Source organism: Papilio machaon, chromosome 21, assembly GCF_912999745.1.
Source record: "Papilio machaon chromosome 21, ilPapMach1.1, whole genome shotgun sequence".
NCBI classification, from domain to species: Eukaryota; Metazoa; Arthropoda; class Insecta; order Lepidoptera; family Papilionidae; genus Papilio; species Papilio machaon.
Genome location: NC_060006.1, coordinates 72202 through 90876, shown reverse-complemented (window position 1 = coordinate 90876; position 18675 = coordinate 72202). Strand labels below are relative to the sequence as shown.

The following is an 18675-nucleotide window of genomic DNA, read 5'->3' as shown; positions in this document are numbered from 1 at the left end:
GGCTTGAGGTGGCCGGGCGCAGATGGCGCTTAGCCTAAACCTCGTTTAAGAGTAACTAGGCTCGAGGGCTCCCTCAGGAGCCTCGGCTCGGGCTGTTACTTCGTTATTATTACCGGACTGGGAAATCATTCAGGACCCGCGGGAGGTATATGTGTAGCGAGACATGTCTCTAAACATCGCGATTAAATCAAACGATGTCTCGCTACAACGCCATCTCTTAGGGCGCAGCAGAAACGGCGCCAACAGACAGAGAGAGAGAGAGAGAGGTCGTGCCCTTCATGTATCTATATATACAGTTAATAAAATTGTAGCGTCTGTTTGTAATATTTAAAAAACACACAAATTTTGTAAAAATAATGCATTTGCATTACTAATAACGAAAAACCTATTTTTAAAATGTTCTGTTCCCGTTTGTTCCGGTTACAGTTCTGAAACTGAATTATAATTATTTTTACACGATAAAAGGCAAAAAATAAAACACCTTGTTTAGTTATGTCTATTTTAATATGTAATTATTTTTGTGCGCATGAATCGTCGGAAATGTTGGCAACAGGTACGAATGAAGTTCCGACTTCGTCCACATTCATGGCGCTAGTGTCGTCACTACTCGTCCTCCTTCTTCTGCAACTTTTCACAAAAGCCTTTCCCTTGCTGTTACTTAAAGTAAATAATTTATGTTTTACTTCCTTATCATCCATGTCCGTGGATTCATTTTTGTTATTTTTATTCTTTGGTGTTTTCGGTTTTTGATAGAATCTGAAATCTTTTGGTAGCTTATGTACTGTGACGCAATGACCGAAGCGTTCCTCGGGATTCGTGAACTTCTCCTTGCATTCCTCTATGTAGCAGCAATACTGAGGACGAAATTTTATTACATATTATTTATTAGGTGTAAGATTACGTCTTATGCTTTTATGTAAGAGTATGTAAGTTAGCAGCGATCAGGACAGATCATGATGTACACGGCGGCACTCACGGAGGGCCTGGTGGCAGCCAGCGCCGCGAAGAAGGAGTCGTGCTCCTCCTGCACGTGCAGGTCCAGCAGGTGCGGCGAGGCCAGCGCGCGCCCGCAGAGTCCGCAAGTCAGCGCGCGCCCCGCACCCGCCCTGCAATTCCCAACGAGCCAAATCGATATAAAGAATTTTTATATCATCCCAATGGAATTATCATTTTATGCCGATCGACCTCGCGCTCCTCGATTATTGATAACAAGACCTACAAATTAGAGTAGCGAAATATTTACGGGTCGTGGTAGTGTAGCTCGTCGTCAAGATGACGCACGCCGAGGCGCGCGGGCGGCGCCTCCCGCGCAAACGGCGCCTCGTGCAGTCTGCGCCTCCCCGCCTCCGCCCCCTCCCCCGCGCCCCCCAGCCGCCGCACCAGCGCTTCGCCCCGCATGTCGCGCTCCTCTCTGCGTATCCACACAAGACCAAATTTTGGATATCTTTCGCAAGGTCTTTGTAGAGATGTTCTAAGTTAGGTTTGGTGGCAAAATTATATGATAAGGATAAACCACCGCAGCCTTAAATGTAATTTTTTAAAAGATATGACGAAGGTGTGGACGCATAGGAAGGGGAATGTCCTTCTTTTGTGCGCTCTCGGCTTACAGAATTGCATGACAAAAAATTCTCCTAAAATCATAGCCAAATTGAGAATAACTCGTACAAAGATACACGATAACTTTATAAGATGGGCTGTAATATCCGTTTTCATTTTATATTTTATAATATCAACAAGTTGCCCGCTTCATTTTTTGCCTCCAAGTCCAAGTATGACGCGAATGCACCATTTTTCGACCACATCATCACTTAAAGACTGGTGAGATCGTGGTCATACGCTGGTTTACCATTATAAAAAGAAACCATCAACAGCTTGGCAAACTGCTGCACTGTAATGTAACCATCTAGGCTTCAATGCGGAGACCGCACTTAAAATATATAAGGGCCGGGGAGGCTCGCTATCAGAATTACTATTGATTGAGATCACTTGTGGGCGGTAGTGGGTATTTATTTATTTTATTTATTTATTTGAACATTTTGCCTTTTCCAGGCGTCGTTACATATAATTTTTTAACATACAATACAAATTACTTATTACTAGGAATTACTAAACTATTACATTAGAAAGAAAGAAATACATTTAATATAAGTTACATTTAATTACATACATAATATACATACGTTACATTTAATTACGTAATATCGGATTCAAGGAATACACTGATTATCCCTTCTCAAGTAGTTATAATTGATTCATGTACCTACAATAAAATGTAATAGACTCATGTACAACAAACAATGCTTTAGCTCCATATTTCCAGAATTACCAATGTCAGACGCGCATCGTACAAGAAGTCTATTAGTCTATTTATTAAAGTTGATTTCTTCTTCTGATTGCGACATATATATGTCTAAAGGAAATTAGGCCTTACAATAGAGAGGACTCTACAGTTTCATATTATATTTGAATCTCTTTGTATTATATCATATTGTATAGAAAGACTGTAAGCAGTAGGTACTCGACATTCGTAGACTCGTAGTTAAGTCAATTTGTTTAAAATTATAATTAGTTGCAAGTCGTGCGACTATAGCTATAGTTATAGATAATATGGTAAGTAGTATCTTCATACGAAAATTAAGGTCGGCTTGCTAGTGACGTAAAACTACACAACTTTATTAATGTCGATATTCTTTTTTTTTTAATAATACTTCAAATATAAAGTTCTGCTGCTGATTCTGTTAAAATATTGCGACCGATCAAAAGCATGTACTTTACTTTCTTCAATTAAACGAATTTTGCCATTTTTTTTAGCAGTCAATAACAAAGTCAACACTATACTAAGAGGCCTTAGCGACAAGACTGACTGGCCGATAGTGCAAGTGCGACACTGGGTGCGTGCACACATCTTCATGATCGGCGACAAATCGTCTTGATTCTTATAAATTTTAATTGGGATTAATGTCGTCTATTGTTTTAGAAATATATATATTTTTTTGGTTGTATGTAGTATAATGATTCTGCTAAATTGTTTATATATGTGTGTGTAATATTGTAACTTTGTAACTGTATATATAAAAAAAACTAATGTAATATTTTTCCAATATGTGTATCTACCTAATGTTACATGAAATAAATAAATAAATAAAGTCCACATAACATTAACGGAAAAACAGTTACACACAAAACTAAATAACAGAGTTAACAGAACAACAGAACCAGACTATGAAACACAACATTGTTTTGTAAGGTTTATAAAAACTAGCTGTCGCCCGCGACTCCATTCGCGCGCAGTTAAAAAAAAAAAAAATAGATGTTGGCCGATTCCCAGACCTACTGAATATGCTCACAAAATTTCATGAGAATCGGTCAAGCCGTTTCGGAGGAGTACGGGAACGAAAACTGTGACACGAGAATTTTATATATTAGATGTATCAATTATACAATATATTAAAATTTATTATATATTATTCTATATTTATACAAATAATAAAATTGGAGTGTCTGTATGACATATCGAAAAAAAAATACATTTTGAAAACATGATGTATTTGCTTTGACTGGAAAGTAGATGATTATGTGCAGAAGTAACTTAGGATATTTATATATATATATATTTTTAAATTCCGCTGACGAAGTCGCGGGCAACCACTCGTGTATTATAAATTATGTATCTGATGCACATCACTATTGTAAGATATTTTTTTCGATTATATATTCCACGAGTCATGTAGCTGTGGTAGGTATATGTGTGGTCTTATTGTTAGTTAGATCTTTATATCACCAATGCTTGTAGTTTATGCAATATTAGTATGTTAGTATTTTTTATTACTAACTTGTTATCGATTAGTTCTAGTGACTTCGAACCATCCTCACATAAAGCCAGAGAAACAACACTAACCGAGAAGTGCGAACAACAATTAGATATTGTTTAGTGATTTATTATACTCGTAAAGACGAGAAGTGGACCTGTAAGTACTGTCCATATTATGAAACAAAATGAGTGACTTACGCAAAAGAAAGGTAAACTATTTTTTATTAATCTAACCTAAAAATTAACGGTAATATCATCCAAGTTTTTTAAAGACAGCGAATAGTTAAATTAAATTATACCTTATGAACCAAGCAACAACGTGTTGTTTTCTTTGTAGTTAATAATTATTCACTAGCAAAACTTCTGTAGGTAGGTTAATCCTAATTCAATTCTGAATCTTGTTTTAAGTGCCATTAAATAATTTATAGTACCTGTAATCTAACAAAAGTTAACATCCATTCACACAAAAAACATGGAGTGAGATTTTTTTTAGAATAGATTTAGTAAAAAAAAACTATCTCAAACAAAATGCGCTCAAAAGTAACTTAAAAAAAACAATTTCAAACAAAATGCACTCAAAAGTAACGTAAAAAAACAATTTCAAACAAAATTCACTCAAAAGTAACATAAAAAAACAATTTCAAACAAAATGCATTCAAAAGTACCATAAAAAACAATCTCAAACAAAATACACTAAAAAGAAACAAAATAATGTCATGAAAACTTCTTTCTTTCTTTCTTCTCTCTTTCAAAAACCCTCTAAACTCTAAAGAAAGTTCTCTTCTTTCTTGTAACATGTCTATATTGTATAATTATTGTTATTTCGCAGTCGGTGTCGGCCGAAGTAAATAGGTGACATTTTATATTTGAGATGTATTAGACATACTTACGTTTATGTCCCTACTTAGGCCGAAACCGACTCCAAAATAACAATAATTATACAATATAGACATGTTACAAGAAAGAAGAGAACTTTCTTTAGAGTTTAGAGGGTTTTTGAAAGAGAGAAGAAAGAAAGAAAGAAGTTTTCATGACATTATTTTGTTTCTTTTTAGTGTATTTTGTTTGAGATTGTTTTTTATGGTACTTTTGAATGCATTTTGTTTGAAATTGTTTTTTTATGTTACTTTTGAGTGAATTTTGTTTGAAATTGTTTTTTTACGTTACTTTTGAGTGCATTTTGTTTGAAATTGTTTTTTTTAAGTTACTTTTGAGCGCATTTTGTTTGAGATAGTTTTTTTTGTTTTGAAGTCGGCTATTTTTTTTTCTTAAAATGTTTGTTTTATTTCTCAATTTTTAGTGAATTTGAAGTTGTATTACAAATTTCCTTAATACGTATAAGGACATAAATAAGACAAATAAAGAAAAGGACTTTCCTATTTAATATGTGTGTACTTCAATTCAAAAACTAATTTAGAATACACCAGATAACCACTTATCCTTTAAACAATGAAATAATTATCAAAATCGGTATACAAATTGAAAATTAACGAACTAATACATCGTAGCGTGCCTTTAATTTTGTCCAGCCGCGCGCCGCAGTAGCATTTTTCGAATGCGCGTAGTTTTTAATAATTTAATATCTTCCAAACTATTGATCAGAATTACATAGTTTAAAGGCTAATGTAATCTGCATTTAATACTCTAGCCACCAAACATATTTATTTGGATAAGGATTCATATCGAATATAATATAATAGCGCCGTAAGCTTACGACGCTGTTTTTCGTGTGCAATTTAATCGAAGTTTGTTCATAATAACATGGTTTTTGTGAGACATCCATAGATGATAGATATATGCCACCTGAGACTTTTATTTAGCAAATTTAAGGATCTATAATTACTCGATACATCATTTTAATGTAGGTCATATAGTTTGACCTACGTAAGCCCAGAAAGCAAATTTGTGCTATTCATTGTAACGCGATGTAGCATTTTTCGTTTCCGCGTAATTTTATTCTTACGATATCTCCTAAACTATTAGACAGAATGATATAGTTTCAATTGCAAATATAATCTACATTAAATTCTCTTGATAATGAACATATTTATTTACATAAGGGTTAATACTGAACTCGAATAATAGCGTCGGAAATAGGGCATGAATTTAATTAATGTTTCTAAAGAAAAAAATGGTTATTGTGAGAAAACTATAAAAGATAGATATATGCTATCGCTGACTTTTATTTAGCACATTTAAACAGCTACAATTCGCCATACATCATTTTTATGTAGGTCCTATAGTTTAGCCTACGTAAGCGCTGAAAGCAAAAATGTCCCCAATTTCCGCAACAAATTTTGAAGCTATATTCAAAATCTACAAGTCTTCTAGTTATTTAAAAAAAAAAACAAAAAAATGGGACCCACCTGCAAGCACTTCCTTTCGATTAAAATAATTTTTATCAAAATCGGACCACCAGGGACCGAGTTTCGCGGTAACACACATAAAAAAAAAAAAAAAAAAAAAAAATACAGTCGAATTGATAACCTCCTTCTTTTTGAAGTCGGCTAAAAAGGCCCTCATTGGCCATCACATTTCACATTCATATAATTTTAATTGATCATAGAGTATGAAATACACAAAATAGGACGACGACGACGATATAAACAACTGAAATGATTTTTTAGGAAAAAATAATCAATTTAAATGTAATTCACCTATTAATAATACATTTATATGTACAATAAGTATTTCATACTTATAAGACCGACCAAAGTAATGAACATTTTCCAAATAAGATATAACCTACAGGTCTATGTTACCAGATCATAAAATTAAAAAAAAAAAAAGTTCAGATCACTTGACAATTGAGATGGCTTTGATGTTTGACATTGACATTTATTATATACCGCTGCACTTATATTGTTCTTAAACAAACATACTAAAATCAAAAGATAATTTTACTTAACGCCATGTATTAACTTAGCCTAATAATGGTATTTTGGTAGTGGCAGTGGTAGTGGAAATTATCTACATTTGATGTTCTCATATAGGTGCAGCCTAGGGGAAACCAAAATGTATGGTATTAAACCCCATTCATTTAATTTTAAAAAATAACAAGAACTTAATGAACCTCGTCTTATGTTAATATTTAATTGGAAATGTGACTACAACGCTTAGTAATGTAATGTTTACATAATTATTAAATTAAAAATATTTTCTTGGGTTGTGATGTTATTTTTTACCTCAATATGGGAAAGTTCAGTACCTACAGGTATTTAGAGGTAAGTTTATTGTGCTATGTCACTGAATGACTTCTAGGTTAATTAATATACAAATATGTACAAAAACTATGTTAATTACTTCTGAAGTTCTGTTTGCTAAGCGAAGTTGCTTATTATAAGCAATTTTTATATCAGAATGCTTTTGAACATATGACAAGAGCCTAAGTGCTATTCCAGACAGTAATCAATCTCTATACCAAATTTTATCCAAATCCATACATCTTTTTTGCATCCTGCTAACAAAAATCCAGCCATCCACATTATTGAAGTATACAATGGCACTAACTGATGTTCTATAGTATGTACAAGGAATATACATTTGTGTTATCATGGAACACATATAGATATGGACCTAATGTGTTTGTTTTGGATCTTTAACAAATTTCTTTACTTAAGCAATACATTACTCAAATGTAATTATTTTTATCAAATGATTATTATCTTGTTTAATTGTATACATAAATGATTACTTAAATCACAATTAAATAGATCTGAACCGCAGCAAGAAATAGTACCGAAATGTTGAAGTAAAATTAAATAAACATGTCCATTAATAATTACTTCCATGTAATATTGCTGTATTTATTTATTATAAAATAATTGTATACATATTGTTCTCTAGAATCTTGAGGTTATTGGTTAAAGTTTGAATGAAATTTTATTTTCAGTTAAAAGAAAGCAGCTCTTTGGGGCCAGTGAGCTCACGGAGCATCTCGCTAAAACGACCGCGACGCCTCAAGCGAGTCTTCATTCTGCTCATAGTGGTGGCTGTCTGCGGGACTTACCTCATGGGTAACTTTACTTTTATATTTTACCTCACCTATACAAGATTTTTCTCCTTATATTTAAAAAACATATAACTTATATTAAAAAAAAAGTGTCGCCAGGAATAACATCTAAACATTCCACATGAGGATACACATTTTACGATTCGAATGAAATGGTCGCGCCTTTTGCTTGATTGATTTAAGCTCCCAGCAGATGTTTAAAAAAACCAAGAGGTAGTTGAAGACAAGCTGCCCTAGTGGATTCTAATGTTGGTTTCAAAAATCAAAATTGTTTTGAGATGGATTTTATTAGGGTTGGCGGACATTTTCACTTGTTGTTGGAAAGACATACATACATAATATGTATTCAAGCCCCCGCGCCCCGCGCCCCGCGCCCCGCGCCCCGCGCCCCACGCCCACTGCCAACTATAGTCCGGTCGCGGAGCAGGAGGAATTTCGTACAATGACCTCTTTACCTACTGACAGAGGTTACAAACTATTTTGTATTTAGTGCGGTTTACATGAATTATTTGAAGGAGAAAGAAAAATTACCAACTTATAAAATATAGTTATTATTATTATATAAATCATTTATTTAGATTTAATAATACAAGTAATAAAAATCTAGACAAGTATCTAATAATAAAAAATCAAAAATCAGAATCTGATTCCTCTGTTTCGGAGTAACTGTTACTTTGCTCTATTGTTCAATTTCGAGAAGTGAAGAATTCATTTGCATAATATTTTAAAACCAAAAAGTAACTATCGGAAAGCCGGCAATAAAATAGATGATGTTGCCTGCACTTTCGTCTTTCAAATATTCGTTTCGATTGTTCATTTCGAACTATCCAATAATTAACCTTTTCGGTAATCCTTCTAACGGAGCCCATAAAATTTTTATTATGCAAACAAACAAACTAAAAGTTTACAATCCCTGAGGACGGCGGCCTTTGTTTCTGTGCGAGCGAGACTAATTGTATTTAGGCGGGAGTGACAGAGACAGGTAATGCGAGTTCAATGTACGAAATTCTTCCTCCTCCGCGACCGGACTATAGTGCAGTGGCGCGTGCGCACGTCTGTGTCGTGTGCCGATTGTAGGCTTGTTATTGTTTTGTTTCCCGCGTATCGCCTCCGCCGCGCCGCCACCTCATTCAACATGTCGAATGCCTCCTGCCTGCTGCACATTTTGTTTGCTGGTAAATTTTTACTTTGCCTGCTGACTTCGGTATCATTAAATAATTACTTTTGCTTCATTATTCATAAATTAAGTAGCTAAATTATAACATTTGTAATTTGTTATGACTTCATTTTCTTATTATATTCAACGACTACTCGAATGAATCCTCGCAGTATTGTTTCGCTAGAATTGCTCCCCTTCGCGCCGTTTCAATAATATCGATTATTGCAAATATATAACGTCAAAATAAAGCTAAATGTTGAGTTATTTCGAAGAATAACTACACAAAGCTACGAAGCTAAAGTGCGGTGGCAATGATAATGAGTGAAATAGAAAGATGAAGCGGGCGGCGGTCGCGGACTGTACACGCCATGTTGTGCAGGGCTGTTGGCGGGTCAGCCGCGCTGGCTGGACGGGCTGGCCAAGAGCCTGGGCTACGAGAGCGCGCACCACTACGCCGTGGTCATCGACGCCGGCTCCTCCGGCACCAGGGTGCTCGCCTACAAGTTCCGCGTGCCCTTCGCAGGTACTCGACAACTATTGACTCGGCTCGACTCCATTTCATTGTTTAACGGGGATAAGCGAGTCACAAACTATAACCTGCCCATGTTAAGTTACAGCCTGTAAGGTATAAATCAGAGAAGCGAGCGTGTTTAAATTGTGATTACGTAGATTTTTTTAAGTTAGAAATCCTCGGTATGATTTTTTTATAGTATTCGGTGAGGCAAGCTTGGACCTGGTCGAAGAATATTTCGAGCAATCCAAACCTGGTCTGTCTTCATATGCGGACGATCCGGAGAAGGTAAATACTTGAAGCGATATCACCATGTCTTCACCATTATAGGTTATGTTTTTTTTTCTGATTTAATAATTTTCTTGTGTCCGTTTTTGAAATTAAAACCAACTGTACGGAGTGGTACGTACATGCAAATAATATCACCAAGTTTAGGAAAACAATATGGTTTATTGTCTAAAACTACGGCTAAATGGTTTTTGATGTTATGAATGTGAACCGATTTGTGTGAATGGTGAAGCGTGTTAGAAAATGTGGTTAATTGCCGACGATGGGAAAACATGTATCGTGCAGCGATTACATCGTATATCTAATACGTATAATAAAAGAACAGAAGGAAGAAAAATATTTATAATAAAGCAGGAGCGTGTGTGCGCGTGCGCAGGGCGCCGAGAGCGTGGTGTCTCTGGTGCGCAAGGCGGAGGGCCTGACGCCGGCGGCGGAGCGCGCGCGCACTCCGCTGCTGGTGCGCGCCACCGCCGGCCTGCGACTGCTGCCCCCGCACAAGGCGCAGCGCCTGCTGGAACATGTCGCCCGCGCCCTCGCACGGTCAGACATCTCCACATGCTCCCTGCTTGCTACACACACACGCCACCGCACCGCGGAGTTACAGTCACAGAGTCGCGTTGCAGGCTGGGGTACGCGGCGGCCGAGGGCGGCGCCGATGTGCAGATCATGGACGGCTCGGATGAGGGCGTCTTCATCTGGTACACCCTCAATCTGCTGCACGGTGAGTCTCGCAGCTATATAATATATCAACTCGGGACCCGGTTCGCTCCCTCTCGATATGTATCCGTTGGACCGTCACTTTATTCTGCTCGTATGTGAAACTGCATCTCAGATCTGATGTTGGGCGAGACGATGGCCGCCCTGGACCTGGGCGGCGGCTCCACGCAGATCACCTTCCAGCTGCAGGAGGAGGAGGCGGCGCGCGCGCAGCCCGCGGACACGCGCGTGCTGCGCGCCGGCGCCGCCAACCGCACGCTCTACACGCACAGCTACCTGCGGCTGGGCCTGCTGGCGGCGCGGCACGGCCTGCTGCAGCACGAGGCCGGCGCCGACCGCGACAACTTCACCACCGTCTGCGTCGACCCCATCGTGCAGGCCGAGCCCTGGACCTACGCCGGCCGCCGCCATCTCGTGAGCGGCGCCCCCCGCCCCCCCGGCATGAAGCGCGAGGCCGCCTACGCGCGCTGCCACGCCCTCGTGCGCGCCCACACGCTGCGCACGCTGGGCGCGCCCCCGCCCCGCGCGCCGCCCGCCGCCGCCGCCATGAGCTACTTCTACGACGTGGCGGCGGACGCGGGGCTCATCGACGTGATGTCTGGCGGCCGCGTGTCCGTGGCGCAGTACCGCGCCGCCGCAGTGCGCGCCTGCTCCGCCGCCAACGTCGACCAGCCCTGGGCCTGTCTCGACCTCGCCTTCGTCACCGCGCTGCTGCACGACGCGTACGGCATCCGCGACGACGACCACGTCTCCGTGAGTCCTCGCCCCTTCCGCCCTTCCGCCCTTCCGCCCTTCCGCCCTTCCGCCCTTCCGCCCTTCCGCCCTTCCGCCCTTCCCGCCCGACACGCGCGAGTCTCTAAATTAAATTGCGTTTCTCTTTACAGTTGTTCAAGAAAGTGAACGGACACGAAGTGTCGTGGGCGCTGGGGCTCGCCTACACCACGGTGCGCGACCGCCTGGCCGCCGCGCCCACCGCACCCGGCGCGACCCCCGCGCCCGCCGCATAGCCCCCCGCGCCCACCGCACCCAGCGCCCCCCCCGCACAGCCCCCCGCACCTCGCTGCGGCGCGTTTTAGCCTAATTTATTTATATGTTTGTTATGTATGTTTATTATTTCGGCCAGTCTGGTCAGTCTGGTCAGTGTGGCCAGTCTGGTCAGTGTGGCCAGTCTGGTCAGTGTGGCCAGTCTGGTCAGTGTGGCCAGTCTGGTCAGTGTGGCCAGTCTGGTCAGTGTGGCCAGTCTGGTCAGTGTGGCCAGTCTGGTCAGTGTGGCCAGTCTGGTCAGTGTGGCCAGTCTGGTCAGTGTGGCCAGTCTGGTCAGTGTGGCCAGTCTGGTCAGTGTGGCCAGTCTGGTCAGTGTGGCCAGTCTGGTCAGTCGGATGCGGCGCGCCTTTCATTTTGCACAACTTTAAATATGTTTAATATGAGATCCGCATCCGTCGCCGCAACAAACAACACTTCACCACAATTAATGTATTAACTGTTAATATCCACGTATACAATGTAATTAACTCGACGACGTACTGACATCAGTTAACAAATATTTTATAGTATTATGTAATAGCGACAAATGCGTCGTGCAGATCCTTGCTCTGTATGTATGTATGTATGTATGTATGTATGTATGTATGTATGTATGTATGTATGTATGTATGTATGTATGTATGTATGTATGTATGTATGTATGTATGTATGTATGTATGTATAAGATGACAATCGGGAAGCCTCTCGGCGGCGTCTCATCTCCTCTCTGTTATTGCAACTCAAATGTATCTATTGACATTAATAATTTATGACGCATTATATATTATGTTTATTTACAGACTTCGCTTACATTTAAATTTATATTATGTTTATTATTAAATATATAATTGAATCTTAAACGACTTATTTGTAAGTCGTTCAAAATTTTAATAAAACGTTGATAAGTACTTAAAGCTTTTATTTTTAAGTCCTTGCCTTTTGAAATGCAGTGTTACTGAACTCAAAAAATATTCTAAAATTATATCGTGACCCAGAAATCGGACAACAGAACTCCCCGTGCCGCCGCCGACACCGACACGAACACGCCGCACTGACACGAACACGCCGACACGAACACGCCGCACTGACACGAACACGCCGACACGAACACGCCGACACGAACACGCCGACACGGACACGAACACGAACACGCCGACACGGACACGAACACGCCGACACGGACACGATCACGCACACACGAACACGCAGACGACGTCTCGGTGACTCGGTGCCGATTCCAATGTGAACGAGCGAACAGAACGATATTAATTTTAAGGTTTCGCCTTATCCAAAATGGGTTTTCCGGATTCCGATTTTGTCGTGTAATTAATGTAGATAAATCTATAATAATTAGTAAAATTATCAATCAGTTTTATACCGACAGAAATGTTAGCAGAACTATATGTTGAAATAGTTCTATAAATCTTAAACAAATTTATTGCGATGATTTATGTCCTACAGCTGAAAGAGCAAACATCACACGACCTTTTTTTTTCCTCAAGTAGCGTGAAAAAAGTTGTTTAGACTTTTTTTTTGTCAATGTAAGTAATTAATCATGCTACGATCTATCGGTACATTATTTAGATATAATTTCCGTAAAACGCTTATCATGAATGTGTAGTGGCTCGATGTAACATGTAACAGATAACACTACAATTATTATAAAACTGGATAATAACAAGTTGAGTTGGCATTTCTCGACCTGGTGGTACGATGAAGTTAGTGCTAGCGAGTCTGTGCTGCTGCCTGTGGACTCTGGGCGCGCTGGGGGCGTCGTTTGAGCCCTACGAGCCTTTGGAGCTGAACTACCACGAGCGCATTGGCATCCCGCGTGCCGACGCCCTCAGGCAGGCGGAGCTCGCAGCCGACTTTGATGGCGGCAGGATCATAGGCGGCTCGCCGGCCGCGCTCGGCGCCTACCCTTATATGGTGAGATAAACAAGTGCGGCGCGACGTAACATACACTCGTAATCAGAGCTGGGCATTAACTCGTTAATCCGTTGATCGTTAATTAACGAAGTTAACATTTTGCTTAACGGATTAACTTTAAAGTTAACTTCAAAAAGTGTTAACGCTTTTGTTAACTTCCGTTAAACTCAACTTCCGTTAATAAAAGTCCGTTAATCGTTAAATTAGAAACTTGGAGACGTGCTGTCATTTTGTTTAAATAACGTGCCACGCCACGCTCGTAAGTTCAAATATGTTGGGCGACTGTCGGCGACTTGAATGGTGAACGAACGAGTTGATAATTGATATATGTGAAGTTCGCGTGCAAGAGTGATGCATCAGAGCGTCCGGGAAAGACGTGACCAACAGGACGAAATCAAAAGAAGGTTCGAAATAGTATATTTCATTACGAGTATATAAAAGCAAGAGTATGTAAAAGCCCACATTCCGAACGCTGTTCGTCCCTGCAATACGCCATTTTTTGAGCAACTGTATTAAACACTTTTTTACTCGTGCTTTTTCCTCAACTTTTCCAAACTTGTGCCTCCTCTTTCCCAACTGTCAAAATAATGTCTATTTTAAAGAAAAACCCAACCACGAAGTTTTTACAAAAAAATCATTGAAGTTTCTATGATTCATGCAAATATTTCTAAAAAGAAGCTGCTAATTTGTTGCAATATCAGATTTAATGATTTGATTCAATGAATTAGGTTAGGTTTCATTTTATTTCATCTCATTAAATTTCATTTTCATGTCATATCAATAAAAATAATCTACTGAAGACTTGGCCGTTAAGGCATAGTTCCCTTTGCCTACCTAGAATGGGTGAAGAAAACAAAAAAAACTCTGTTTGTATTCTTTTACGGTTGGCGCCATTTTTCAAACATTTAAGTTAGTTGAGTTTATTGTGTTTTTATTATTCTATTAAATTGCTTAATTTTTTCGCAACTGTATTAAAAATGTTGTTTAGTACATGGGCGGAACTGTCATTACAACTTGTTCCAACTGTCAATCCTCACCTTCGGCTGCGCCTCGGCTCGGGTAGACATTTGTCAGAACTCTTTGCAATGACAGGCTTTCCGCACTCGTAATGAAATATACTATAATGCATTCATACTTGTCTGTAATACTAATGTGTTATAGAATGTATAGTCAAATTACTATGTTAATCAAGTGTCGTCACAATAACTGTGAAATTAGTATGTATAATTTTGGTATGGTTAACTGTTAACGATTAACTTTAACTTGCGTTAAATTTTCGAGAATTTAACGCTTTAACGATTAACGAAGTTAATTTTTTAATTAACGATTAACGAAGTTAACTTTTCGATTAACAGTGCCCACCTGTGCTCGTAATCTTACTGAATGTGAAAAATATCTACAGAAATTCAAAATGGCTGCATGAATCTGGATTAAATTTGATATACCATGTAGATATAGGACATTGTCTGCAAGAACACATAGCTTTTTTTTCTTTTCCGATTCCGCACAGACGATGTCGCGGGCAAAAATTTTATATAATAAATGTTAAGTAATCCGGAAAACAAGTTTTACTTTAACGAATTCTGTTTTGCAAGTACATTTTTTTTAATTTGTTTCCTGTCATAGGCTGGGCAGATAATGACGCTGCAGAACGGGCGCGAGTCGATGGGCGGCGGTACTCTGATAAGCAACACGCGGGTGGTGACCGCGGCCCACAACTTGTACGACGGGCGGCAGATGGTGCGCCACGTGACCGTTGTGCTCGGCTCCGAGCGCATCTTCTCCGGCGGCACCAGGATCACCTCCAGCAGGATGGAACTGCACGCCGACTACAACACCAATACCTTACACAATGATATCGCCATCATCACTATCGACTGGGTCAACTATAGCAGTTAGTATGTTTTTAGACGAGGCGGGGTAACGAAATTCAGTTTCTTTTATATAATTTTCGTTTTAAACCGATATTTCAAATATCATCATAACTGATGTTTCAAACCGTAAAATTTCAGACACCATCCGCAACATCGGACTGGCGTCGGGCAGCAACACGTACGCCGGCGCGTGGGCCTGGGCCATCGGCTTCGGCAAGACCAGCGACGGTTAGCTATCGCGTGCACTTTAACTGCAGTACATTTTAATCACTCCTTTTTTTTTTTTATGACAGCAAGGAGCCCCTCCGAGCCGCCGAGACGCGTATGAGCTGATGACAGAGAAGTGACAATACAATCGAAACACGTGTTGTATACACGGAAAAATGAACACTCGTATGTTTGACAAGTCCTTGCGCTCGTCTCCACGGGATCCACGGGTTCAACGTTTTAATTTATTTTATTATTTTGTGGTTTATTTTACAATCTGTGCGTTCAGTGTCGATGCCGAGTCCGGACCTGATGCACGTGCGCGTGCAAGTGATCACCAACGCCGCGTGTCGCGACGCATTCCCCGGCAACTTCGTGATAGATTCCACGCTCTGCATCAGCAGCGCCACCGGCAACATCTGCACCGGCGACTCCGGCGGCCCGCTCGTCGCCAACAACCTACTAGTTAGTGCTGTAACAATTTCCAAAAATAGTCACTAGTCCTATTTGAAAGATATGAGTTTTCCCAGTTTAAGGCTAGGCCTCGGATTTCGTAGGCCTCTAGTTTACTTATAAGAAGTTTATGCGTTTATGATTTTAAGATATGATATATATATATTTTTTTTCATTTATAAGCGCCTAGAATTTTAAAAACAATGCCTTAGAAACGATTGAAGTTATCCAGCGCGCTAATTTGGCGTAGAGTATGGTCTCGTCTTTTCTATTAGATTGACTTTTATGCAAGTACAAAACTGTTAACGTTTGATGATGTTATAGATCGGAGTGACATCATTCGGCTCGAGCTCGTGCGAGGAGCCTCGCCCCGCCGGCTTCGCCCGCGTCACTTCCTTCAACTCGTGGATCAGAGCGCGCATGTGATGCCGCAAATTGCAATAATAAATAACTACTTACAAAAACACTTATCTTATTATTTATCAAATTAAACTACTAATCCCAAGTATACCACTAGGTGGTTGTCTACGTGGTACACTACACCATATAATGAGACACTGACAAATATGAACATATCCCTGCATTTCCTGTTCAGTACAGAACAAGAAAATTAAAAAAAAAAAAAATGCTTACAAGTGAGCGCGCGTGAGTGAGACAATGAAAAGAATGGAAGAATGAGTAGTTGAACGTCGTTTCCGCACCGCTCGGCCAGTTGCGTGAAGTTTGGCGCAGACATCCTCCGGGGCCTTGAAGGAGACAGCCTACAAGATAGGTGTTCTTCCGAGGAGGGAAGAAGGCATAGGCGATTGAGTGCTCTTCGTACGGTTCCTTTACAACGACGTCAGCGACACGAGGAGGGACATAATCAGGGCCAAGATACAACCTGTTGACTCGACCGAGGCGCCAACATAATGGATGTGCATTGTCCTCCTTTACAAGGACAAGATCGTTGATCTTCAAGTGTCTTGATTCAGTACGCCACGTTGTTGTAATTTCGCAATGTATTCGTTAGCCCAACGTTTCCAGAAGTGTTGCCTTATCTGCTCTAAGTACTGAAACCTGTCGAGTCGATTGGTGCTGCAGTCATGGATGCTCGGTGACGGTAGTGAGATAAGCGGCCTACCAACCGGCGGTAGGTAGGTAGGTAGGTAGGTAGGTAGGTAGGTAGGTAGGTAGGTAGGTAGGTAGGTAGGTAGGTAGGTTTTTTTTTTTGTTGACGCGGGGAATGCATTTACGCACTTCGCCGTCCGTGCTGCGGGGGCAGCAGGGACGGTTTCGTGTGGGACTCGCCGGCCGCAGAAGGCGACCGGAATACCCACTAAACCCCGCGGTGTTCTCCTTCGCCTGACCGGGCCGTGGCATCTACGTTAGTTTATCCACGACCCGGCTAGGGGAGCCCCTTGGTAGGGGCTCGACACGTGTAGGGAGGGGCTGGATGTAACACCCCCTCCCATCACCCTATGATGCCCTCCCTCGGAACACACGAGAGAGGGCATCCGCCACATTCGGCGCAGCAGATCCCCCGACCTGCCGCGCGTGGCCACCTCAAATTGGTTGAAGGGCCGCGGCGTACCTTGTACGCCGGCGGCCCCTCGCTGGGGCCCTGCGGGGCGGCAGCGTTTCGCTGGCGCGTTCGCGTTCCCGCAGGGCTTCTCTCTTGGCCGCCATCACCTCGCGTGCAAACGAGGCGACGGCGGCCCAGCTCTGCTCGCTGCCGGCCATCGATCTAACGACGGCCGGCAGCGACAGATCGCGTCCTATTGCGCCAGTGAGTGTGGCGCGTTGAGAGTCCCAGGCCGTGCACACGGCGAGCGTATGCTCGGCCGTGTCCACGGCGCCGGTCGCGCAATGTCGGCAACCGGGATCCGACTCAATTCCCACAACTTCACACAGGTAACGGCCAAAACAGCCGTGCCCTGTGAGAAGCTGCGTCAGGAAGTAAGTCGGCTCCCGGTGCTTCGCCTCCACCCACTGGCGCAGGACGGGGCGGACAGCCTCAACGAGTCGCCTGCTCACCGAGGTGTCCGCCAACCTCTCCTCCCATCGCCGGAAGAGATCGTCACGTCCTTCCTTCCTCCAGCGTACGATCTCTTCCGGGAGGGGTTCTTCCCCTCTATGCCGCATCAGGGCCCTTCTCCGGTAAACCTCCGCCAGGACCCCGGCTTCGAGGTCCCAAGGGAGGCTCCCGGAGATGAGGCACGCCGCCTCGTACGAGACGGTGCGATACGCTCTGGAGGCCCGCTGAGCCATGGTCCGTTGCGCACGTCGCAACAAGACCATGTTATCCTTGCTCAGGGGCCTCGACGCCCAAATGGGCGCTCCGTAGAGCGCCTTAGAGCGCACCACACCGTCGTACAGGCGACGGCATACACCGCCCGCCCCCCCGCAGTTGGGGAGCAGCCTGGCGAGCATTCCCGCATACTTCACCAATTTTGGTGCAAGTATCCGGAAATGCTCACCGAACCCCCATCGGCTGTCGAGGACGAGACCAAGATATTTCATAGTCCCGCCGACAGCAATGGGGGTGCCGCTCACCACGATGGAATAGCCGCGGGGGGGCTTAGTCCGAGGCCCATGGAAGAACATGGCCTCGGACTTCTCGAGGGCCACGTTGAGGCCCAGGGCCCTGATGCGGCGCACCACGTGGGCCGTGCCCGCAGTTGCGAGCACGCCCGCGTCCCGGAACGTTGG

The 18675-nt window shown here is 42.1% G+C and overlaps 3 protein-coding genes across 3 annotated transcripts; 2 read left to right on the top strand and 1 right to left on the bottom strand.

Moving 5' to 3' along the window:
* Nucleotides 1-497: 497 nt before the first annotated feature.
* Nucleotides 498-1353, bottom strand: LOC106713056 (protein lethal(2)k10201; the record flags this gene model as incomplete). Its single annotated transcript, XM_014505762.2, has 3 exons — nucleotides 498-854; nucleotides 977-1106; nucleotides 1244-1353. Coding segments are annotated over 3 exons (582 nt in total), but the record flags the coding sequence as incomplete, so codon positions are not given.
* A 5287-nt stretch (nucleotides 1354-6640) lies between these two features.
* Nucleotides 6641-11505, top strand: LOC106713040 (ectonucleoside triphosphate diphosphohydrolase 5). Its single transcript, XM_045683302.1, has 8 exons — nucleotides 6641-7035; nucleotides 7704-7827; nucleotides 9362-9505; nucleotides 9693-9781; nucleotides 10158-10321; nucleotides 10405-10502; nucleotides 10614-11251; nucleotides 11383-11505. The coding sequence occupies exons 1-8, from the start codon at nucleotides 7003-7005 to the stop codon at nucleotides 11503-11505; spliced, it is 1413 nt and encodes a 470-aa protein (XP_045539258.1). The 5' UTR covers nucleotides 6641-7002.
* Nucleotides 11506-13200: 1695 nt separating this feature from the next.
* Nucleotides 13201-16443, top strand: LOC123722190 (collagenase-like). The gene is made up of 5 exons (XM_045683241.1): nucleotides 13201-13450; nucleotides 15077-15344; nucleotides 15463-15552; nucleotides 15821-15996; nucleotides 16309-16443. Exons 1-5 carry the CDS (start codon nucleotides 13235-13237, stop codon nucleotides 16408-16410), a joined length of 852 nt encoding a protein of 283 aa, XP_045539197.1. The 5' UTR covers nucleotides 13201-13234; the 3' UTR covers nucleotides 16411-16443.
* The last annotated feature ends 2232 nt before the right edge of the window (nucleotides 16444-18675 follow it).

Coding starts and splice junctions, on each gene's coding strand:
- LOC106713040 (XM_045683302.1), top strand. CDS start 7,003: ATGGGAAAGTTCAGTACCTACAGGTATTTAGAG. Junction 7,828..9,361: donor CTGCGGGACTTACCTCATGG/GTAACTTTACTT, acceptor CATGTTGTGCAG/GGCTGTTGGCGGGTCAGCCG. Junction 9,782..10,157: donor ATGCGGACGATCCGGAGAAG/GTAAATACTTGA, acceptor GCGCGTGCGCAG/GGCGCCGAGAGCGTGGTGTC.
- LOC123722190 (XM_045683241.1), top strand. CDS start 13,235: ATGAAGTTAGTGCTAGCGAGTCTGTGCTGCTGCCTGTGGACTCTGGGC. Junction 13,451..15,076: donor TCGGCGCCTACCCTTATATG/GTGAGATAAACA, acceptor TTCCTGTCATAG/GCTGGGCAGATAATGACGCT. Junction 15,553..15,820: donor CTTCGGCAAGACCAGCGACG/GTTAGCTATCGC, acceptor CTGTGCGTTCAG/TGTCGATGCCGAGTCCGGAC.